General features: G+C 49.1%; 1 protein-coding gene across 1 annotated transcript in view; it reads right to left on the bottom strand.

Annotated features, from left to right (window-relative positions):
- Positions 1–657: 657 nt before the first annotated feature.
- The window catches only part of pard3ba (par-3 family cell polarity regulator beta a), a gene marked incomplete at its 5' end in the record, with an annotated part of 164,128 nt that continues 139,388 nt past the window's right edge, over positions 658–25,397 (bottom strand). The window contains 2 exons of the mRNA XM_080023915.1: positions 658–2,319; positions 16,363–16,439. Of these exons, the coding sequence (XP_079880041.1) occupies positions 1,968–2,319; positions 16,363–16,439 (429 nt within the window). The 3' untranslated portion in view covers positions 658–1,967. The remainder of the gene's footprint in view (positions 2,320–16,362; positions 16,440–25,397) is intronic.

The following is a 25,397-nucleotide window of genomic DNA, read 5'->3' as shown; positions in this document are numbered from 1 at the left end:
GCTTCTAAAGCTTTTTCTGCCATTTGATTCCTCTGAATTCAATGTTTTCCATCCCTCTGATCACTCCATCCATAGGCTGCCCAGTAGACTGACTGATCAAACAAGCTGTGGAGTATTTTCTTCCGTACGGGCAGCAGCGGGTCGTACAAACGGGCAAGCAGAGGGCCGCTCCCCTTCGGCCGGGGCGCTAAATAAACACGGATGGAGGAAATAAAGCCTCCTTCACGCTCTTAAATTGTCCCTCTATTTCAAGTCTAATTTCACCAATCAGCACCACCTTTATTTCTGAGAGCAAATAGATCACTAACCGTGTCCTGGTGGAGATTTTTGCTGCCACTAATTGTCGGGAGATGATTTGGTCATTATCAGGGTATTCTTATGGCTCATCTTGAAGTGAAAATTCGTATCTAGAAATTGTGTTCAGAGAAATCTGAGCAATCTGGGTGTTGAAATTATAACTATTATTTTTCTAAAATGGTCACTCACAGTGTCCGCTTGCTTGGCTGAAACCCCTTTAATGCACACAGTTTGGCTAATTGGCTGAATCAAACAAAGGGATTTAAAATAATTAGCAATAAGTGTTTAATGCAAAATTGACATGGAGGGAAAAAAAAAAGCATTCATTTGGCATCAAGTTAAAAATCACATAATCACACAATCAAACTCATCCTTTAGGCATGATCTGTGCTGTATCATTTTGACGCACACCTGGGTGAAAAATATAACATTGTGTTAAAAATAAAAATAGGCGTTTCATTTAGCTCTTCGTAAGGGAGAGTCAGGACACCCCATAGACTGGAGTGAGCACCGGGAAATTCATTGTAAATTGAATCGTAAATATGGTCTAAATGAACCAATGGTATTTGTGTGCCTATTCCTCAACCAGATAATAATCATAATGACAAAAGCAAAATAAGCAAAAAACACAACCGCGTCTGGTAACAGGATGCACGGGAGTCGGTTGGACGAAACACGCTAAGAGCAAATAAGCCACTTTGAAGCACGGCTTCTTCCCCTTCCTGTTTGTCAAACTCATTTCCTGTGACTCTTCTTTTGTTTTCGGAGCCCGTTTGGTCAAGGTGATCTCTCTTACCGCTTCCTTCAGTTTCGTCGGACTTGTGCAAAACGCAAGTGAGCGTTGCCTTCATTTCTGCTGAGCTGGCAAATCGTCGACTCCATCCAAAGAGCAAAGGTCTCGACTTGGGTTTTAGCCTGTTTACTCGTGCGCACGCACGTTCTACATTATCACCGTTTTAGTATTATAATTTTTTTATATAGTCTTGGCGTTGGAAAATTCCACCGATGTGGTGAGAAACCTACCATGACGTTATCGGTTGGGTTTGCTGACACCAATCGTATAGGACATCATATTTACCAAAGGAGTATATTTTTGCGTATTTTCTACTTGAGGCAGAAGTGCCATTGATTTCACACGGAAAAACACAGAAAGTCACTGAACAAAACACGTGTTTCCATAGTTGTCGGCGGGACTAAGTAAGAGTAATGTAGAATGTGTGCGCTGACTCGTAAATGGGCTAAAACCCAATTTGACATCGGGCCCGACCTGCGTGTCTACTTCAACCTTCCACCAACGCTTTAACACAAGGTTAAGTTACTATGTACACTTACATCCGTGCAACACATACATACGAGCAGTTTAAGATTTACAAAGATACGCTACCTCAATTCATCTTTTTTCAATGACTGTTCTGATTATCTCGCTCAGCATGGCGGTCTAAACGGCCCGTTCCAGCCCCTCCCCCCGAACGCCGCCTGTGCCGCAGGAGGCCCACATCCGTACCCTGAAAGACCTCGGTCGCTAAAGTCTTCCCGGAGTTTAATAAAAATCAAAAGAAATATATACACGAGCTGTCGTTTTTTCGGCTTTCCGGGGTGTGACTGACCTCCCGTCTTTACTGCTCTAATCTGCCGGGTGGCGCTTCCCTCTCTCTCTCTCTCTCTCCCTGTCACACTGCTCCTATCAAGGGGTTCTTCTGTCGGGGGTCGGGCCTCCTCCCCTCCTCCTTGTAGGCGTAGCGCTCGGGGCTGGCGTAGGGCCCGGGGCTCGCCTGCCTGTGCCGGCCGTCCCCTCGCAGCTCCGCCGCCGCCTCGTAGTGGTGGTGGCGGTGGTCGCGCCCCCGGCGGGCGGCGGGGGAGAGGGGCGCGTCCTGCCGCTGGGCCGCCCGGTGCTGCTGTCCGGAACGGGGGGACGACACGGGGGAGTAGCGGGCGTCACGGCCCGCGTAGGCGCCCTGGTAGGGGGCGGGTTCCTGGGGCAGCGGTCGGGAGTGTGCGGGGTAATCGTACGGATCTGGCCTCCTGAGGGAGAGGGAGAGAGGGGGGGGGGGGGAGAGAGAGAGAGAGAGAGGGGAAGGAAGGAAGATGGAAGAAATATTTTAATACTGGTTAACACTGGTTTTGGGAAGGTGGTGGAGATTTGAACCCATGCCGTAAGCTCTCTTTCTCTCCCTCTCCCCCGTTATTCAGTTTACATTGGGAGGCAGGCGGCCTTGGCAGGATCAGGTTGTGTGTGTGTGTGTGTGTGTGTGTGAGACGTGGAAAGATGCCAACAGATAACAGCAAATGCCTCTGTAAGCATGTGAGGAGCTGTGCCTCTGTGCGTGTGTGTGGAGAAAACTGTGTGTGTTTTGAAGACATATATGTAGGTACGTGTGTGTGTGTGTGTCTGTGTACCCCTGGGGTCTGCCATAACGAGGCAGCCAGCTGGATGTCTCCAGTTCCCTCCCACTAGCTGCGGGTGATTAGGGGGCTAAGCCCCTGGGTAAGGCGACACGCAGGCCTTGGAGAGAGAAGTGGGGGGTGGGTGGGTGAAGAGAGATGTGGAGTTTGGGTGTGTGTGTGTCCGGGGGGGGGGGGGGTCTGCTGCTCACCTTTCAGAGACTCATTCAAATTTTTTCCAGCTCATGAGCTGCTCTCTGACACAGGAGCCCGGGGAGACGGGGAAAGTGAGGCTCAGGGCGAGGACTTTTTTTTTTTTTTTTTTTTCTCTTCCCCTCTCTCCAGAGAGCAGGTCACGCACGGGGGTGTTAAAAGAATATATATGTTCTTTCCGGATCGGAAATAATATATATATATGTTTCATCATATGAGGGCAAAAGTAACTGGCAAACTGATCCTCACATCCTCATGAATCAGTTTGGAAGGTGGAGGGCAGCCCATCCAGGAGGTCACAGGAACATCCACTCAAAGTTTTCAGACCGTCACTTTTCCCACATTTTGCTACGTTAGGGCCTTATTCTGAAATGGATCCCTATCATCAATCGACATGCAATACCCCACCATGACAAAGGAAAAACTGTTTTTTAGAATTTTTTGTAAATGCATTAAAAAAATAAAAATAAACCTACATATCACATTTACATACGTATTTGAGACCCTTTGCTATGGCAGTTGAGCTCAAGTGCCAATGGCAATCAACCCTGCAATGTTTTGTTTCCCTGCAATTTCGACGATGGGAAGCGCCCTGACAGCACCGCGGATCATCCCTGTGATGTTTCTGCAACTTCATAGGAGTCCACCAGCGGTAAATTCAGTTGATTGGACACGATTTGGAAAGGCACAGTATGTAAGATCCCACACACAGACAGTGTGACGGTGCGAGCGCAGTAAGACCGAGCCATGGACCCGCAAGACAGGATTGTGTTGAGGCACAGATCCTGTCTTTAAAAAAAAAAAAAAAAAAAAATAATAATAATAATAATAATAATAATAAAAAAAAAAAAAAGAATTCGGCAGCATCGAGGAGGCGCCCGAGAACACCTGGCCACCATCGTTCTTAGTTGGGAGAAGTTTGGAACCACCAACGCTCTTCCTACCGAGCAATCGTGGATGGAGGGTCTTGGCCGGGGCGGAGACGACATCGTCACCAAGAAGACTTGAGGCTGTCGTCGCCGCCCAGGGTGCTTCAACAAAGTACTGAGTGAAGCGTCTGAATACGTCAATTTGATCATTTTTTTTTAAATTTGAATTCATTTTGCTAAGATTTCTGAAAAGCTGTTTTTGCTTCGTCATTGTGAGGTATTGTGTGGAGGTTGATGGGGGGGGGGAGAGAGAGAGAATTGAATCCATTTTAGAATAAGGCTGCAACGTAACATGTGGAACAAGTGAAGCACCCTCTGAGTGCACTGCACGTGGAAGGTCAACTTAACAACATTGAGGTATCAGAAAACACTTCATTAGTCAAAACATTGTAGCGTTGACCTGGTATAGCACCAGCCTAGAATGCATGATGCATTTTTCTATTTTTCCTCCCTCCCAAGACGAGTTTGATGTGTGTGTGTGTGTGTGTGTGTGGTATATATTCCAACAATGGCTTCCACTGTGGTACGGTTAGTATCAGCGAGGCTCAGGGTGTTTGACCCCTGGCTCGGGTGGTCCCAGGGGGTCACAGCCCAGCACCTGTTGACTGGCCAATTAGAACGCCTCACTCAACACAAATTGGTTAGCACGCAGTCCCCTTGTGTTTGTGTGTGTGTGTGTGTGTGTGTGTGTGTCCCAGATATCAGTAGCGTGCGTTTCCTGTAACCCGGGGTTGCGGCTGGGGTGGCTGCGGTGGTGGTGGCGGGGGTGACCACCCAAAATGAGGGCGGCGGGGCTGGATACACAGGTGGTCCCAGGAACGAAGAGCACAGCCTTGTCGGTGAGCGCAGAGCAGAACAATGCAGGACTTATGGACGGCCACACGCACTTCCGACGCACACATGCCCACACCCGGAGCACTCACACGACGAGAGCTGGAGATAAGCTCGGCCGAAGAGAACGATGAGAAGAAACAAAAAAAAAAAAAAAAACACAAAACGAAAAGAAATGACGAGAGAAAGAGAGAAAAAAAAAAAAGGGAGACGTGTTCCAGAGAAGCTGGTTCCTCCTGTCGGGCAAGAGAGAGAGAGAAAGATGGAGGACCGTGAGGAGAAAGGACGGCGAGAGAGGAGGTGACGGCGGTCGGGGGATGGGGAGGTGACCTGGTTCCTGGGACTGACCTGCCCGAGCGGGACCCTCCACCTCCCTCCCCGCCAGCGTCCCAATCAATCCATTACTCCCTCCAGTGTGTACTCCACCGTGATCCGCCCCCCGCCTCGGTGGCACTCCTTACCCCTCTCTCACCCATCGCTACGTCCCACCTCTTCTCTTCCTTCCCGACTCCGCTCTCTGCCCCCTCGCACCTGTGGGGTCGGGATCCTCCTCGTGCGGCGCCCCTCGACACAGTGATCTAGAAAAGCTGGAACGGCGCCTGTAGAAAGGCGGCCTTCCTTCTTTATTTTGGTTTTGTTGAAAAGGCACTCGACTTCAATGTCAGCCCTGATGTGCCCTTGACGGAGGCAGCCGGCTCTCCAGCCGCCATTCTTCATCTCCAACAGGTCCATTCAGGCCGTCATCCCGGACGACCTCCGCGATATTAATTGCAAATTGCCGTTTTAATGACTTTGCCCGGTTGAGTGAGCTGGAGTGGGTTTTTTTTTTTTTTAGCACCACAGCGCATAGATCCGATGACTATCACTCGTCGCGGTGAAAGCGGCTCCGAGGGGCGTGAGCTGTTGAATACGAGGGGTAAGAACTTGAGGAAGGAAGTGCAGACGGACACATCGACACTTCACTGCATATATGTATGAAAGTATATCTATGCATGTGACGAGTAAACCTCTTGAATCTTGAATCTCTCAACGCCCGTCGTGAGTGTCGTGGATACAGAGCGTATTCACACCGTATTTGTATTGAGGGGGTGAACCGCCGACTGGGAGGCACGCGCCCATTTGGTATTTGGAAAATTCGCTGTTTTGCCACCAATCCACGGTGAGCAACGTGTCGCAAAGCACTGTTTCCTCATAACACCTTAGGGGAAGGGTTAAAACGTATGCACAGATGCACAAAAAGCAAAGCAACGTTTTCCCCATGAGCTTGGCACTGGCCTTAAAACCATACAAGTTCATGGTTGTGCGTGTGTGCATGTGCACGTGTGCGTGTGTGCGTGCGCATGTACAAGGCAGCTGGGTGAATTAGTGGAGCCCACGGGCCCCAGTGACCCACAGGCATCTCCTCATGCCTGGGACCCGCAGCTGTCTTGTGTGGAAAATGCTCCGCCGTGGAGAGAAGTGTGATTACTCGACGTGTATCTCCTTTTAACCATATAAAATCATTTCAAATATTTCAATCTCATGTTGCTATCGCGGGTAGAGCCAAAAAAAAGTGACAGGATATCTGATATATTTTCCGTGCTGGTCACGCCATCAGCAAAGCTCTGGTTCAGTCCTGTTGTACGACAGGATTGATTCATTTAGATCACTCGTTGCCAGTGCAACTCCACGACCCAAGTTTGGGTTTGGTTCGATTCAAAACGGCCACAAGCTTTTTTTCCCCCCCTCCCGCCCAATCCTCTCCTCGAAACCTGCGGATGTCCCACCAGTTTTAGCCACCATCTCAACTCTTCAATACCAGATTCGATTCAGGGCTCACGAGCGTTTGATCGCAAAATTCGCGATTAAGACAGAGCTGGAGCAAAAACAAAAAAACCCTGCGGGACACGTGGTACTTGCGGAGCGGATAGGGAAACTACGATTGGAGCGTGGTGGTTAGAAGCAGGCTCAAAGGCCTGCTAAGGAGGCCTTCAAGAAAGAGACGATCCCAGGTGGAGACGGATGAACAGAGAGAAGGGACAAAAAATAAATAAAATAAAACACCAAAAGACTAAAGGGAAGTTAGAAATGGAATGGAAGACATCCCGGTTGCTTTAATTAAGTGATGCCTGCGGAGAGACAGCCAGGCCGTCAGACAGACAGACAGACAGACAGACAGACAGACAGACACACAGACACACACACACACACACACACACACACACACTCTTACTCACCTGCCTGAGAGTGCGAGCTCCGTGCAGGTGTGTGGTAGCGCTAGCGTTGCCGGAGCCGAGATGTGACCTGCGACGGAGCCACTTGGGGGCCGTGCAGAGGCTTTAATGACATGCCGTGTAAACCCGTCTGACTCACACCCTTGACAACAGCCTCCTACACCACCAACCACACCCTGGCATGTCCTGATGGCCTCGGTGTGTGTGTGTGTGTGTGTGTGTGTGTGTGTGTGTGGGTAAGTAGGAGAAAGTCAAGGCTGACGGGGAGAATATTATATGCATGTGTGCAAATATGTGCTGAACCTAAGCACACGTGTACTTGAGTGCATGTAACAGAGTTGTGAATGATTGTGTGTGTTAAGGTGTGTGTGTGTGTGTGTGTGTGTGTGTGTGTGTGTGTGATTTTGGGTGTGTGTGCGTGTGTGTGTGTGTGTGTGTGTGTTGGGGGGGGGGCGGTGAGTGTGTGTAAATGAGACCCTACACATTTGTCTGGGAGTCTATGGAAGCAGGACTGTATACAGTGTGTGTGTGTGTGTGTGTCTGTGTTGCTTCCTGCGACGCAGAGAATAATTTCTGAAGAATGTGTGCACTGGTAGGGATGTGTGTGGAAATGCGGGGTTAACGGGGGGTTGGGGGTAATTCTGCACCTGCCCTTAGGAAACGGAAGGAGGAAAATTACCCCCACAACCCCCCAAATGTCTTGTTGGATCACCCCACCTTGTCCCCCCCAAATATCCTGGACCTCATACAACAGCTGGAAACAACCCCGGGGGGGTAAAAGCATGTTTCCTTTCTTTCAGTCTCTGTGTCTCTCACTCACACACACACACACACACACACACACACACACACACACACACACACACACACACACACACACACACACACACACACACACACACACACAGATCCCCCCCCCCCCCCCCCCCCCCGGTCTAAAAACGGTTTAAGACACATTTAAATTTAAATTGATGAGACGCAATGAAAGAGAAATTGATTCACAGACAAATCACCCTTGATACTGTACGCATCAAGTGTCATCGAGCAAATTGCCATTCATGCACACGCATATTCACCGTGACTTTGAATCAATTACAACTATTCCGACTGCAGACATCAAAGTGCAATAAACGATACAGACGTGATACACACACGTTTTAACACAACACTTCTACCTGCACTCTCCTGTCATGGAAGCTGATATTTGCAGGAGAAAAGCAGCATTTAAGATGTGCTGTCTCGTCAGGCCTGCTGCACAATTAGCTAGCCAGTGGGCTCATCATCTGGCTAGCGGGCTCACAACGTCAGCGAAAAGTGACTTTCACCCCGGTGGCAACGTGGCTCCATCTGAAGCTCGTCTTTACGCTCTCCTCTAAGAAATACCACGTATGCGTACGGATGACACCGTCACTAATACACATGCTCCCTCCACAGTACAGGCAGGTGCAAGCGCTTCAGGCTGCATTTCAGTCTTTACAAACTGCTCTGCTGAGTTTAAAATTGGTTTTAAATCCTCAGAAAATGAACGTTCACGGTCTTCTCAAAAAGCTCCCTCACAGTTTGCGTGATGCTTTTAGCATTTCCACGTTCGATGGTAAATCAATCGAAAGGATGCCCGCGTACAAGCACTTGGGTATATGGATAGACGACTTGTTTTTATTCAATGTGCATATTTCTAATCTAGTTAGGAAGCTCAAAGTGAAGATTGACTTTTCAGAAAAATCTTGAAAGTCTAACCCTAATCTGACCCTAACCCTATATTGCACATCCGGGCAGCCTCCTCCATTTCACAGAGCCTTGACTCAGTGTACCATGCATCTCCAGGTTTCATTACAAATGCCAAGCCCCTTAATCACCATTGCATTCTATCTGTCTGGCTTGGACATCACTGAGCACTCGCAGACAACAGCATTGGTATCTTTAAATCTATGAAGCGATGCTGGGTAAACCTCCACCTCACTTCTGGACCCTTTTCCGTCTCAGCTCCGGTAGTTACCAACTACGCTCCTCTGAGTGGTTAACGTGCCCCGGGTTTCGACAGATTTAGGGAAAACTGCCTTTTCCTACTATGCACCTGGGGCATGGAAAAAAATCTTCAAAAACATCTGAAACTGGTCACAATTATATCCGTAGATGGTTTTAAGGGCATCGTGAAGAATGTGGCGATGGAGGCATGCGTTTGATTTTTCTGTGTTTGATCAGCTGTTCTTCTGTTTTATTGTGGATTTTTTTATATTTTGCATTTTAATGGGATTTTGTACGGCTGCCACCTCGGCCTGGTCTCTCTCGTAAAAGAGATTTTCGACCTCAATGGGACTTCCCGGCAAAATAAATACAAATAAATAATGTGGTGACAGGACACATGTACTGGATCACAGGCAGTCGGCGGTGACGTCCTGACGGTGGCCGTGGTGGAGGCCGGGGGCTGTAAATGAGGAGGTGAGGAGAGACGAGAGGCGCCCGGTGCCAGAAAACGGGTCCTCCGTCACGATCCACTCAAACGACCGCTTCGCCATCAGACGCTGTCACGATACGGCAAAGTCGCCGGGGGTCAATCCCTCCTGATGTTCTAGTCTCCTGAGGAACGGCTCGAAAAAGTTCCCATGGGGGGGGAGAATAAAAGCTGAACACAATCGACTCAAACGCAATCTAACTTCAAGGAGAGGTTCAGGGTCAGGGCAAACTCATAGAGGGAGGTAAACTTCAACCTCAATGTCTGACACACATGCAGGTAAAAGCCTTGGGTGTTCAATGCCACTTATATTTGTTGCATACTGCCGCCGTCGAAGGCTATTGTTCTAAATGTTTTATTCCGCCAACGTGCACTCTTGCTTTGTGTTTGTAGTCTGGCGTTCTCCACCTTCAGGCACAAAGAAAACAGCAAATTTAAAAACGGGAACTTGGGGGGGGGGGGGGGGGGGGCTGGTCCTGGGAGCCACCCGTCCATCTGTATTCCTGCGCCGAATGTGGCGGCGGCGGGTCCTCGTACCAGACAGACTTTGTATTTCTTGCCAGGCTTGTGTCTCGTAGCGTATATCGCTTGTTTTATTTATAAAGCAACGATTCCATCCCCGCCCCCCAAAAAAAACACAGTGCGGCGAGAGGGGGATAAAGAGGTTAAGGAAAAGATACAGAAATGAAGGAGAGGGGGGGGGGGGGGGGAGAGACAGGCCAGAAAATAATAAAAGTGATATAAAAACAAAAAAGACAGAAAGGAGGAGTGATTGAACAAATCAAATATACCGTATACCACAGACCAGAGTTTTTGTGGATTTGGGCAAATTGTCAGGGCTCTATATGACACGAGCCGTCTAAAGCCCCTTCATTTCATCCTGCTGATTCCGTTATACCATCCAGTGTCGCGGCACAAACAAACTTAGCCGGACAAACAATACCGTCCGCGGACCGGCCCCCCTCCCCTAAAGGGCTTAGCACCTTCACAAAACCGCCGGCCAATGAGAACGAGGGCCACACGGCGTTCCCTTCTGGAAAAGCCTTGGAAAAACCTTGAAACACAGCTTCTGATGCTGTTAACCGGCCTATTTCACGGGGGGGCGGGGGGAGTGAAGGGCCGCGTCACCATTTGAACACATCATGCGGGGTCCCGCGAGATGGACGGAGCACTGGAGGGCCTGACAAATTGAATCCCGAGTCGCGGCCGCAATAACGATAACCCGGTTTTGTCGAGAGCCTGAGACGCGCTCGGCGGCAGCCGGACACGAGGAGATGGGAGGGGCAGGTGATCACTTTTTTTTATTTTTTATTATTGTATTAAGACACTGGGGGTGGTGAAAAACACAGTTTTAATCTTAGACCTTGAGGGGTCCGTCGGGATTAGTTCAACCAGTCGCGCGCCTGAGGCCCCCATGGGGACACCGCGCTGGGTCAAATGGAGAGACCTTCCCCCGGTCCCCTCCGCAAGCCGAACCAGACGTCTGGACACGGGGGCGTTTCGGAAGGAAGGTGGAGACGCCGCTCTCCGCTCGACTCCGGTTCGACTCCTTGACCCGACTCGTTCGTCTACGGGCCGTTTCCCATCACAAACAGAGGAGCCTATTCTACCGGAAAGACCTGCGTTGTTCTATGTGTGGCTGTGTGCGGCGGGTCGGAGAGGAGTCCTTAAAGAACGCTGCTCCACATGGCGGCCAACGCTTTGTTGACGCCGAGAGCTGCTAAGGAGTTGTCTTTTGCTGTTTAAGAGAGAGAGAGGGAGAGAGAGAGAGAGAAAAAGAGAGGGGCTGATGAGAGCAGTAAGCCTCAACTCTTAACTACTTAGGTGCTGAGAGGCTCTTTGAACTACTTGACACACACAGAAATACAAATAGCCTCTCTCAATTATGGACAGGCACAGGTGGGCATGCCACAATAACAAGTAGAGGTATTAATGCGCGTACGCTCGCTCGCTCGCGCGCGCGCGCGCGCGCACGCGCACGCACACACACACACACACACACACACACACACACACACACACACACACACACACACACACACACACACACACACACACACACACACACACACACACACACACACACCATAAACCTGCCCCCTAGGGCCTGCTCCATTGTCCAGATGTGATCTCAGGTTCTCGGGGCCCATGTGGGTCCCTTGGTCGCGGCGCCGTGCTCTCTGGCACACGGGCCGTCGGCTGCACATTAATCAGCCAATTATCGGCCCCGTCGAGAAGCGTTGCCACGCCAACCCAGTCCCCTAATCCAATCACCTTTGGGAGGAGGGCCAGGGGGAGCACTGATTGGATAACCTGGGGCTGGGTCGCCGTGCCCATGACCCTGCGCTTTGAATTGGTAATGATGTTAATATTCTCCATATGGCAGTATGTGTGCGTGTGTGCGCATGTGTCCACGCATAAAGCCTGTCCCCAGGGCAAAGCTGCAGCCAAAAGAGGCAAAGTGCCATTATCTCCGCACCCTCCCCGGGGTAAACTTCTCCACACAAACTGCTCTGACCTCAGTCTGTCCCGCCACAGTCCCAGATCCAGCCTCCCCGGGGGGCCGCACACCAGGACCTGGGATGTCACTCCAGGTCTGGAGCCGTACTTTAGGCCCGGTGCCCGATGATGTTCTCCCCGTCTCAGATCCCTCGCAAGCTCCAGGTGTGAAGACGTCTGTGCCATCATTTGATTATGAGACGGTTACAGGCCATTAGGCTGTGGATTCAATTAGGGAACCTCATGTTGATTCTGCACCGGACTGCCGCCAAACCCTCAAGCGACACTCCTCTCACACACACATGCGACGCGTTCGCCAAACTTAGACTGGTGCAAAAGAAGCTTCAATAAATTCAACAACGAAATGAAGAGCTCACTCATCGCTAAAAATACCGCACTACACGTTTACACACAAGGCTGAAATATTGAAAATATCAATTTCATCGAATAACAACGATGAAAGGACTTGTTTTGTCGAGAGTTATATATGAGCCCAAAAGATGTGACTAAAGTTCACATTTCTGTAATTATTATTTTGGCAATTGGAAACAGACATTCAACGTCTGTTGTTATTCATGTCCTCTATATGCCATCTCCATTGTTGTTGGCGGGGGCCACAAGAGGCGGAAGGCAGCCGCGGTGAATTAGATAAAGGAGCATGTTGTCGATATCGACGGAACGTTCACGTTGACCAACAAAACTAATCAAAACAATCAATCACAAGACCTGTCTTTATCCTTACATGCCGAGAAAAGAATAGGACTGAAGATGAAATTGACTGTGAAGACAAGGGTTAAAAAAAACAAACGAAAAAAAAACAACCCTGCCCCTTTAAGGACAACCTAATTGACAAAATCAAGAAACTTTCGATGGCAATAAGTATTATATTTTTAAACATTTATACGGATGCGGTTTGCTTTGACCTCACTTCGTCACTTGAGCGTTTTTTTTTTTTTTTTAATTCTTAGAAGAGTAAAAAAAAAAGCAATACGATTTATTTATTTACAGACATAAAACCACCGTAAATGGTAAAATTCTATGAAAAATGGAGGCAACTTTTGTGCCGTCTCTGTCACCGAAGAAATGAGTGAAGCGCACTGACACTGGGCATCAGCAAATAGAACATCTTCCTTCCTCTTCTACTCCCACAACAGTGCCGTTGCCAAGGCTTCCAGCACCCACTGTACAACCTCCAACTACTCCGCAATACAACTCCAGCACTGCCCCCCTGCCCCAACACACTCTCCACCCACAGCCAGCTCCACACAAAGGCAGGCTGAATGTATGCAAATGAGAGCCAGGCCAATGGCGGAGCTGCGCTCGTTCAGGGGGGAAATGGCTTTCAATGATGGCGGTTCCCCACGGGATACAATTTTTTATTTTATTTTTTCATGCTTTTCTTTTTTGTACAAAGTTTAGCTCCGCTTTGAGAAGTGGGAAAAAAAAAAATTATAGATATATATAGATTTTACTTTCTGCTCTCTCTCTCACTCACTTTCTTTAGACATTACAGGAATATATTTGCTGTGGTTTGCCTCAATCTCACTCGCATTTATATGCTTGCGGGCGTGTGTGTGTGTGTGTGTGTGTGTGTGTGTGTGTGTGTGTGTGTGGAGGGATCTCTTAAAGATGGACATAAATCATAACTTTCTAGAGCTGCTTTCACACATGTACTGAAACCCCAAAATTATTCAGACATTACCCGGAGGAGCTGTATGTGTAAATGCAAATGTCCGAATCATTTGGACCTGACGACATCCGGACTTTAAAGTCTGGGTAATGTCCGATTGAGTGGTATGTATGAATAGAGCAGGTCATTGTCCGGATAATTCACGGTGAGCAAGTGGGCGTGTCGCGTGTCGATGACGTCTCTATCATGCGACAGTTATTTACCTAATGTGCGGATATTTGCACACGCACCGTAGCTGCTTCGTACTCCTTGCTGCTTTCCTTCCTATTCCTTTACACTCTTTTGTTTATATTATGTCCAAATACATGGAGTAAAAATGCCAAAAAAGATAAGTCAGTAGCCTCGTCCCCCATTTTGGGTGTGCTGTAAAACTTTGCAGCGTCTTTGCGGGACATTTTGCAAACCAAGCAGAGTATTTCAGGTCCGTACGTCTGACACGGACTATCTCCGGTTGTGTGCTACATGTGTAAAAGGGCAACTCCAGACAATGTCCGGACCAAATTATTCGGATATTTTCCGGAGTGCACGTGTGAATGCAGCTTATGTCTACAATCTATAAACATGGCTGTGGCGGTTTTGCCTACCACACGCCGCCCAAGTGGTGTTTTGAGGGACCTCCTGCATGGAGACAGACAACGGGGTTGTAGACACACCAGTTAATTGTAGAGAGGGGGCTAGTTGGAATAAGCCGAGGAGCAGATGGAGATGTGTCATGACAAGGCTCCTCTCCTGAGTGTGTGTGGGGATGGGGGTTTTACCTGTTGCTCGTTAGACCGACCAACGAGCGACAGGTACGCAGCCACTCTGATCCTGGGCCCCAAATTACCTAGACCCAGGTCAGATGTGGCCGCTCAAACCACACCTTCCCCACACCACAACGGCATTATAAAACATTCAGCAACATTGTTTAAGTTGTAAATGACTAATTCATTTTCTAGTTCAACCCCGCCCCCAGAGGTGATTGTCAGGTACAACAACGTTCTCAACCAGCCAACTACAGGTGAGAACTGATAAGGTTAATTTACAGTAAGCTCAGCACCATGGGTGCGCGTGGCTGCCTCATGTGGTGTTTTGATCTGATCGGCTGGATGAATATGGGTGCATGACGATGATTGAGGATCAGGAAAAAAAAGATAGACCGAGATCTAAATAAACTAGGGGGCACTTTTTGAAAGAAGGTAAAATAGATATACCAATGTCTCCCTTTCTTAATGTACATCAGTTCTTCAATCAAAGCGAAAGGACAGAACAAAATGCATGACACGTAAAGTTAGAAGTAACAGCGGAAAATATGGTGGTTCAATTTTGGTCCGACTTCAAGAGTTTCAGTGACTGAGGTATTACCAGGGGACCGCGCATCAGAAACACAAGCAATATCATTTGTGGGCTTGAAAACAACTCTCTGGAGCTGCTTAAAATACCACGGAGGCCACAAGAAACTGCATGTTCCCTGCATGGTGCATGGGTTCAGAACACAGTAATGACTTGCATACGGGAAAGACTGGCGACAATTTTTGAAATCAGGACAAATTCTCAAGATCTTGCCAATGGGTTTTTTCGAGAGTGTGCTCCCGTCACTAGAAGTTGTTCGGTTTGATTTGGTCAGAAACTCAGTCCCGACTAGTGTCTCCTCTGTGAAAATATCAGGCTGGTTTGACAGCATCCTAAAGGAAAACTCCACGCCGCGCAACGGGGCGAACGCGTCGCCAAAGGACGCCGTCACGATGGCCCCATTGCACAACAGTCGGCAGAGGCTATCCCCGTCAATACCCGATCGATTTGAAAGCTTCCGATGGCGAATCCAATTCTGTTTGGCTCCCGACGACGGGAAACTACTCTCTACGCTCTTTAAAATGTGCGGTGCGTCTCTCGATCAATCGCTGACGCTCCCTGTCATCGTTTCCCTCCCTAAGGTGGGAGACCTTTTCCATCTTTATGCCCTGTACACCCCCTACCCTCCCCCCACCCGTCTCCCTCGTTCTCCTCCTCAGTGCCTCCTCTTCTTCCTCTGATCCAGCGTTGATGTCTGCGCTCCCTGATGCCCGTCGTAACAGGAGGGGCAATAACCCATGAAATGATTCTTCTATCTTTTTCCATCTCCCTCTCTCTAACCTTCCCCTTCTTTGTCCCTCTCGCTAACCAACTACCATCCCCCCACTCTTCTCCTCCTCCGCCTTCCACTCTTACATGCTCCACTTAGGCACCCCCTTGCCTTGAAATATTACGCCCCCGCAATACACCTACGGGGGAACGCGCACACGCACACACACACACACACACACACACACACAGCGGTGAGATTCGACTGACAGCGGTGCCGGGAGACAATTAAGCGAGAAAGGACAGACATGTGCATATATGTGTGCGCGTGTGTGTGGGTTCCAGTTCACGCACACCAGACCCGACATGGAAATGTTTACACAAACAGAGGCATCATGTGTGCTTCCATTAAACCACTTCAATAAAACACACAACCACACATGCGAGCAGACCATCCTCCTCTGTGCGTGCATGTCTGTGTGTAGGTTTGTGTCAGTGTGTGTATTCTGGAGACTGGGCTCCGGTCCCTGGGGAACTGATCAGTCCTATTCATGGGATGAGCAGGCGCTCCCAAGGCAAACACTCGAGATTTAATTATGAGCTCCAAAGCGGATTACCCTGCGCCTTGCATGTGTGCGTGTGTGTGTGTGTGTGTGTGTGTGTGTGTGTGTGTGTGTGTGTATGGATGGATGGCAGACAGGGAAGTGATGGGAAGAAGTTACAGCAGGAAGTCCCTCTCCACCAGCCCCCCGTGCCCATTTCCTGCATTAGCGAACATTAGTGAGTCCTGTGCACACGCGCTCACACTGTTCTCACCTGGGGTGCGTGGCATGCTGCCTGTCTGTGCCTTCATAGGGGGGCGCCGGGCGGGGATCGCCTCCTCTCGGTGCCAGCTGTCAGGAGGCAGAGGGAAAACAGCGCCATTAGAAGACCGCGTGTGGGTGTGGGGTATACAGGCGAGTGTGCATATGGTAGCCTGGGTTTTGGGAGCTGCCATGAAACGGTCCATTGAGACTCGTCGCAAACAAACTTCACTTGACTTGTAAGTATGCATGTGCAGCTTGTGCTGGAGACAGATTGCAGGCACTAAACGTGCCCCGTCGAAGCCTTGGGACGCAGATGTCCCTCCTTTGAGTTCTTATGCCCTGGTGTACACCGTGTAAATGGTGGTGAAAATGGATGGCATGTAGGTGGTGCGTTTCTAGCCGCTAAGGCCACTCAAAGTGCTTGACATGTTCCACGCCTCACATCACATTGACCCATTCACAAAATGACGGCGGCGTCTGCCGTGGGAGGGGATAACCAGCTCGTCGGGAGCTCTATGGGGTCGGTTGTCAAGGTATTGCTCAAGGACGCCTCGGTACATTGGCCATGTGGAGCCGAGGATCGAACCACCAACCCTCCAGTGGCCGGACGACGACTCGCAGACGATTTCAAGACAATTTTCAAGATCTAAAGAACAATTCGGAGGAAATCTCTTGTCTTAAGGGTCTTAAGGGTTAAAGGGGCAACCGGCAACTTTTCCACTTTCCCCCCCTTTGCGTTTCCAAGTTGTATTATTGTTTGCGCCGCGGTCGCAAAGACACAACCGAATCGCTTTACGTTTTCCTCAGAGCTCTGTGTGGAAATGATCAACACCACTTTGGAAATAAGAAGAGAGAGGAAAGAAGCATGTTCACTGAAGAGGTACGATTTTAACTGTCAGAGTTGATTTTATTTCCGCAATCACAGACATGTACCGTATACATAGACGCTGCGACACGTCAACGTCGCTGCCGTATTGGAACGGGCAAGACCGGCCTGCAAACGAATAAAGTCAACGGAGGAGCTGCGTTTTTTCCTGTGTAAAAAGCACCGTAACGTTTCTCAACCTATTTCAATCAGTCCTTTTTATACTGAAGGGTTTACGATCGACGAGGAGGAGATGCTCCACCGTCCTCCATTTCCACTCAAGGTTGTGCGTTGGTCGACGCGCCTCCTGCGACGCGCCGCTGTGAATCCACCATTTTCCCGGGGGATGGGTACCCGGTGTGGGTCTGAACACAGTGATATGGAGGCTTACAGGGAAAGGATCCAAACGCCAACAGTGTCGCTATTCAACATCCGTTACGCTGTGCAATCAACGTTAACTTCATGACGATGAGGAAAACACCAAAAAGTCGTCTACTGCGAGAGTTCGATTGGCGACGGTCCGAAACTCTTATCGTGCGAGTCTCCGCTCCTGTGCTGAGTGCGAGAAGACGCGGGATTCCCCTCCGTGACGGCGCTCCCTCGGCGCATCCCCCAGTTAGCAGACCAGCTTTGAGTTTGAGACCAAGGGATCTTCATTCATTCAATTCACTTTTTCACCTCGACCGTCCTGCAGCGATGTTAAGCCTCGCAGGCGTACAACTCAGTGTACGCAGTGTAAACAAAGCATTTAGGAGTGCGCGTGTGGGGAAACCGTTCCCGGGTTTAATTCCGTGGAAGCGATCGAATGGCCGGATAGAGCCGCCGAACACCCCTGCGTGTGGAAATGTAAGCACACACACACACGTTTGACCGCACAGTACGCTCACCGCAAACACATGTATGTGAAAACCTCCACAAACACATATGAAATGAATTAGCGCTGATTTGACTTCAGCGGGGGAGGACAGCTGGGGGTGAAAATGCTGGAGGCGCGCGTACACACACATACACACACACACACACACACACACACACACACACACACACACACACACACACACACACACACACACACACACACACACACACACAAGGGAAGAGTGAGATTAACCTTTCAGAAGAGACATGGCGGTTTAAACAAGTCCAGGCGAATGGAGAGAGAGGGAGAGCGAGATGGAAGAGAGAGGCAAGGGTTTGAATGTTACCATATGCGACTATGAGGGAGGGGGAAAACGAGGTAAACAACAGAGAGGGAGGGAGAGAGAGAGAGAGAGAGAGAGAGAGAGAGATGGACGGAGAGACACTGGCCATATAGTTTCAATTAGCTGTAATCTGCGATTGGGCCCAGGCGCTCATACACAAACACGGGATGTTTACTCAGTCAGTTATCGGTCACACACATGCACACACACACACACACACACACACACACACACACACCTCCACACTCTCATCGGCAAAATTTGTCAAATACACACAGTTGTTTGAATATCAGACAAGTAAACACACAACGTTTGCAGAAAAACCAAACACAACACACACGCGAACATTCAACCCACGCCATCAAATAAAAACAAACCAAACAGCCCAACACTACGACAGCGAGCGTAAACATCAGCAGGCATCAAAGCAAAAGTGACAAACACACTAATTTGGCGATTTTTCGGGGATGGCTATGAGTGCTCTATTTACAAACAATATTTGAAAACAATCTTTAGCAATGTGGATATCATTACTGTACTCTACAGCATGTCATCTATATACCTTTTTCACAATATCACAAAAACAAAATTGCAGAAAAAATCCAGTCAATTCTGGTAAATTAAATATTTTTTTTGTCAGAATCAATCATTCTAATAGTAGTACGCTCAAACCAAGTTTTCGACATTATTCTTTTGCGTCTTTGGGTACCTCAAAAAGTTCTCCATAAATCCAACGTAATAAAACCATATCAAATACATGAACAAATCACGTCAAAACTCTCACAAACCAAGCCCTTCAAATGAATACACATACATGAATAAACAAAATAGCCATTTTTTTTTTACTAAATAGAAAACTATAAATGCGTCTCAGTATTTATTTCACTCACCTTTAAAAATCGTATTCTTCATTTAGCCTCTCATATCACAACAGGGCCTCAGTCTTCTAACCTTGGGCTTGACAGGTGTATGGATGTGTTTGCATGCGTGTTTTCGTGGGATGTAATGCGTGTACAGGATGCATGCACTTATGTCAGTGCGGTACGAGTTCAAGACCATTCAGCGTGTCAGTGGAGCAGCGCTGCATTACCAGGTACCATTAGCATGCCAATGTAATAAAGGAACAACCAACGTCCCTGAATGGGCGTCATCGGCAGAAAAGCACATCAGAGGCCACGGGCGAGAGGGGAAAAGCCCGTTTAGCGATTCAATGAACCGGGCTTTGCGGTGTGTGTGTGTGTGTGTGTGTGTGTGTGTGTGTGTGTTTACACGTGTATGCACTGTATGAGTGCGTAGCCTTAAAATCAAGGCAATGATAGAAGGGGCAGAAGTTTAACATCTTTGCATCGGATGAGGCGCTCTATCGTTTGGTGTGCTCGTGTGTTCTTGTGTGTATGTGTGTGTGGGCGCTCCATGAAAGACATTATGCAAAGAAGGTGCATAATGTGAGGCACGGGAGGGGCATTAGTCTCAGTGAGTGACTGGGACTCAGGTGGATGACCTTCTACTTTAATGTGTGTGTCAGAGAGACAGAGAGAGAGAGAGAGAGAGAGAGAGAGAGAGAGAGAGAGAGCGAGCGAGAGAGAGAGCGAGAGAGAAAGAGAGGTGTGTGTGTGATTAAGGACTTCTCTTTATGGAAGAATTAGGAGGTAGCCATTGTAATTATAATTATTCCAGTGGGCATAGCCTGGAGCTGGTCCTATAGTTCTGTCTCTTCCCCTTGTGTTAACACACACACACATACACACACACAAATGTCTACTTTTCCTATAGAAGCTATTTGGATGGAAGCAAATTCATGTAATTAAAAAACCTAGTTTCCGCACCAAATCATGTTGCTATTTTAAAAAGACCACAGCTTGTACACGCACACACTTACACCCACACCCACCCACCAACACCCACACACGTTTACCATGGAAACTGGTAAAATAGCAATATGAAATTCATGGAGGTGAGTGGTTCCAGAGAAATGGGCTTGCACAATTTGATGTGACATGTACGGTCCTAAGGTCCACGCCGGGGGCCTTTTCCCCCCACACAATATCGATATTTGAAAATAAAATACATGAGAATTATGACATTTAGTAATTTCCCACTGATCAACAAATTTCTGTTCAATGACACAATGCTCAATCACATTTTTTAAGCGACTACAATATGGCAGCTAGGGACTAGATTATAGCAAAGCACGCCCCCCCACTCCAAAAAAAACCCAAAAACGAACAAAAATAGAATAAAACTTCCTGAATGTGGAAGAACCTTCGATTCAGACCAAAAGACGACACAAAAACCCCAAACGGCAAAGGTAGAAACACAATGAAGTGACACCGCTGCATGACTCAACTACTCTTTACTCTTTTTCAACTACGCATTATAAGAGGTCGGACGTGCAGCTCAAAGGAAGCCATCAACCCCCGTTTCCAGCCCACACCGCTGATGTCAACACAGACGTGCAGACGAGCAGCACACACTCGTCGGCCGTGAAAAGCCTGAAGTCGGCTGAAGAACGTCTGAATGGCTTCCTATCTTCCGCGGCAGGCTGAGAAGCTGTCTCTTCAGGGGACACCTGGAGCCTCCTGGCGCTGACCCGTCTAACTCCACGAGGACCTCACTCCCCTTTACTTTCTGACTTACTGTCCTATTTAAACCCCCCCCCCCAAAAAAAAACACTTTCTCTGTGCTACTTACAGTATTCCAAGAGAAGGATTAGCTGTGGTTTACACTGGCTTGACACTAATGACAGAATGTACTTATTGTAAGTCTCTTTGGACAAAAGCGTCCGCTAAGTGACGTCACGTGACGTCGCGAAAAGCGAGGTCATCTCACGTCGACGAGAACACCCGAAAACCGACGCGCCTTCGTGGAAGCCTCCTCCCGAGTTTGTTCCTCGTGAGGCAGCGACCGCAGGATCCGTTGTCGTATCCTGGTCGGACCGGCCTTTCTGGGATGTTCGGATTGACCCGTTCGCGCGTCCCCGGCGGAAGGTCCCGACCCTGGCGTTTCGGTGGCTTCGCGGGAGCTCCACTTCTTTCGGAAACGGAACTAGAGGACGCGGAGCGAGCTCACGAGAAGGTACGGACGAGATACAGAAACTGACCCCCGCCCCCACCCCCTTCCTCCATCACCCCCTCCTTCTCCATCACCCGTTCCTTCTCCATCAGATTAAAAAAACGAGGGAACAAAGCATCCTGTTCCTGGCATCATAGAGCGTGTGCCTCTCTGTGTGTATGTGAAGAACAGTTAATACGTTGTGCAGACAGAAGCTGAGAGAGCAGCAGATTCTCTCTGGTCCACACGCAAGACCACAACACACTACACACACACACACACACACACACACACACACACACACACACACACACACACACACACACACACACCCCCTTTCGTACCCGGAAAATGTGCCAATTCGTACATAATTCAAGTCTATTTGTGGGGAAAAAAACAAAAAACCCAACGGGCTTTGTGAATAATAAGGCAAATTGCGATCTTCGGCATGTGCCCGATTGTGCGTGGTTGTGTGTGTGCGCGCGCCCACCATCACACGCTGCTTTCGGTTCACGCTCCCAATCCAGATCTCCCGACGAGCAGATCCCGCAGGCTACCGCGTGACCACTAATCAAGAACAAAAGCAGCCCCAAATAAATCAGAAGAATTTCTTTTTGACCGAGTTGAATATAATTGTGTCGACTCTTCGCACACACTGCAATTCACCAGCCGGCAAATGCAGTGGAGGAAATGTGTGTGTGGAAAGAAAGTCGATGCCATATTTCCAAATTAGTAAGTTACGCCTCAACAGAGCCAAAAGTACTGAAATGCGCACGCACGCACACGCACACACGCACAAACACACACACTAATCAAGCAGGGCAGTGCAGCTGTTCTGGGGAAATGAACTTCTCGGGGCACTTTTTATTTTGCGTCGCCGAAAAAGGCGACGTGCTCATTTACACAACGAGCCTCGCATCCCAGGCCAAGCGATTCCACGCGACGGACACAGATTTGCTCTCCTTCCAAAAAGCCTCTTTTGTCTCGCTTTCAAATGGCTGCAATTAGCCACGGCATCCGCCCCTACGTTCATCCATCCGTCCATTCATAGATCGTTCCCCTTCATCCCTCTTTGGATGCTAATTAAGCGTGTGCGTCTCACCGCGCGGCCCGGAGCTCCAGCACTCCAAGGCGCCTATCGCCCGATTTCTATCTGTGCACTGCCAGCCCCTCCCCCTACCTGTCTGCTCCCCTGTGTCCTACCCCCCAGACCTCTCATCACTGTGATGAGAGGGAGAGAGAGAGAGAGAGAGAGAGAGCGAGTAAGAGGGAGAGAGCGCGAAAGCGAGCACGAGAGAGAGAGCAAGCGAGAGAGCGAGCGAGCCAGCAAGAGCAAGCGCGCGCAAGAGAGAGCGTGAGAGCTAGAGAGCGAGCGCAAGAGAGCGAAAGCGAGCGAGAGGGATCAATCTATCGAGGGGGGAGAGAGAGCGAGTGAGCGCGAGAGTGAGAAAGAAAGGGGGAGATAGAGAGAGAGAGAGAGAGAGCGAATGAGAATTAAGTCGGCAGGGGGGAACGGGAGAAAATGACAGTGATGATATTAAAGATGTGTTTGTGATGTACCGTGTGTGTGTGTGTGTGTGTGTGTGTGTGTGTGTGTGTGTGTGTGTGTGTAAAGCACAACACAGCAGGTACTCGCGAGGCTGTATCGCGTCTAACTACTGTCAGCGTAGCTTCCTGACGGTGCCAACCCGGAGAAGACAACACTGACAGCACTGACAACACACACACCCACACGCACGCGAAGCACGTGGGCTCCGCTTTCAAAAAAAAAAACATATTTTTAGCAAAACGCGCCATCAAAGTCTGCATTGTCTCCGTGGGAAGCATTTGTTCTCACCTCGCAGCAGAAGAAACACGCGGCGCAGTCACAACTCTGCGCTCACGACCCCACGTTCAGCTCATTCAAGAGACACTTTTGGTTTCGCTCAACCGCTAAACGATACGGTGGCACCGGCGTTCAGGGACGTGGCCTTGCGCTGGAGGACACGAGTCGACATCCTTCTGCGGCTGTGGCCTGTGATCGCTGGAAGAGGAGCTCAGCCGAGGAAAGATAACTGTATTCGCCGTAGCCCAAAAAAAAAAAAAAAATACCACAGAAAGGCTGAATGGAAACCGGGATCCCGGCTAGAAGTACAAAAATAATACCCGAATCCCGGTGATTATACAGGACGTCTGTCTGGGCGCAGTACCACAATTCGATTTATGATGCTGAACTACATGTTGCCGCTCTCTGCCGTTTATTACATTTCTCAATAAGAGCAGCAAGGTGTCGTTCCACCCTTGCGACGCTGCAGCAGATGAACGGTTGCTGGGTAATGCGACGTTTCGCACGAGTCAAGCTCTCTGGTATAGTACATTCCATGTGAGGAGGTGGTGTGCGTGTAAGATGCAGGGTTTTTCGTGGTCCCCAAATGTACTCCAATACACTCCCACTCGTTTGATAGCATCAGATAGCTGGGGGGGAATGTGTGCGCGCGCGCGCGCGCACGCACGCACGCACGCACGCACGCACGCACGCACGCACGCACACACACACACACACACACACACACACACACACACACACACACACACACACACACACACACACACACACACACACACACACACACACACACACACACACACACACACACACACACACACACGAGAGAGAGAGAGAGAGAGAGAGAGAGAGAGGAATGTATCAGTATGGTAATAGGCCGATCTGCTGGTTAATTGTATTCATCGTTCGTGAAGGCCAGGCCTCAACTCCTGACCTGAGAATGACCCTCCAGATCTGGATGGCGGAACCTCGGCATGTGAGTGTGTGTTTGTGTTACTACACTCGTGAGGACCGGTCTCCGAACTGACCAATTTTTTTGGTTGAGAAGTGCACCAGCAACATGGGTCCTCCCTTAACACATGTGTTTACTCTCACTTTCATACCAGTACAAGAGTGTGTGTGTGCATGTGTGCCTGTGTGCGCGTGTGTCATCAGGATGCCGAAAGAACGCTTACCCCGTAAAGTGCTGTATGGCGACATATGATATGGTTACATCTTGGCCGCCGCTTGGCAGGGGGCCAGAAAAAGCGATAAAAAAGACTGAAGACTGTCATGAAAAAGGGCAGCCTGAACTCGACCCAGCTGGAGGACAGCGCCAAAGCAGCGTGTGGCAACCGCCGCTCAGCGCTCCATCTGGCGGCAGCTCCGCTCCTAACGGACCGGGAAACATCTAAAGAGACATGACGCCAGTACCACATGTACACGCCCGGCCAGTCCCACATGGATGCGCCCGGCCGGTACCACATGTACGCGGCCGGCGCTTTCACCTGTCCCGTTTGTGGCAGACCGTGTGCACAGCGGGTTGGACTCCACAGCCACAAGAAGACTCACAAGTAGCAGAGACAGGATTGAACCTTAAGCAAAGTGTGTGTGTGTGTGTGTGTGTCCCGCGCTAAATTGACTTGTACCGTGTGGTATACAAAGACAAAGACATTTACACAACTGCCACGTAAGCAACATTCATAATTCAGAACATTCATAATTTGTTATGTCTGATTATTATAGAAATATTCCAGTATGATATTTGATCATATTCTGCTCAACGTGTCTCCACCTTAATCATCTGGTGAACATAGCGGGTTGTTCACTCAATCAGATGAAAGAGCTGAAAGCTGAATATTTTCAAGTTCTAAGCCACACAAACGCGAAATAATGTACAAACATGTTAATGCCTTATTAAAAACATCTTATTCTGGTTATTCGCCTTATTGTGATTAATAGGTTTTGGAAACATTTGGCAGAAAATATATCAGAAATGAGAATTTTCAAAAGCCATTCAAATCCTCCAAATATTGGTTCTGTCCATAAACAGCCAGCACAGCAGTGTGTGTGTGTGTGTCTCTCTCTCTCTCTCTCTCACACATGGGGCAGAGCTTACACAA

The sequence above is a fragment of the Zeus faber genome, assembly GCF_960531495.2.
Source record: "Zeus faber genome assembly, chromosome: 2".
Classification (NCBI taxonomy): domain Eukaryota; kingdom Metazoa; phylum Chordata; class Actinopteri; order Zeiformes; family Zeidae; genus Zeus; species Zeus faber.
The sequence above is the reverse complement of the archived record's forward strand: the minus strand, read 5'-3'. Positions and strand labels throughout refer to the sequence as shown.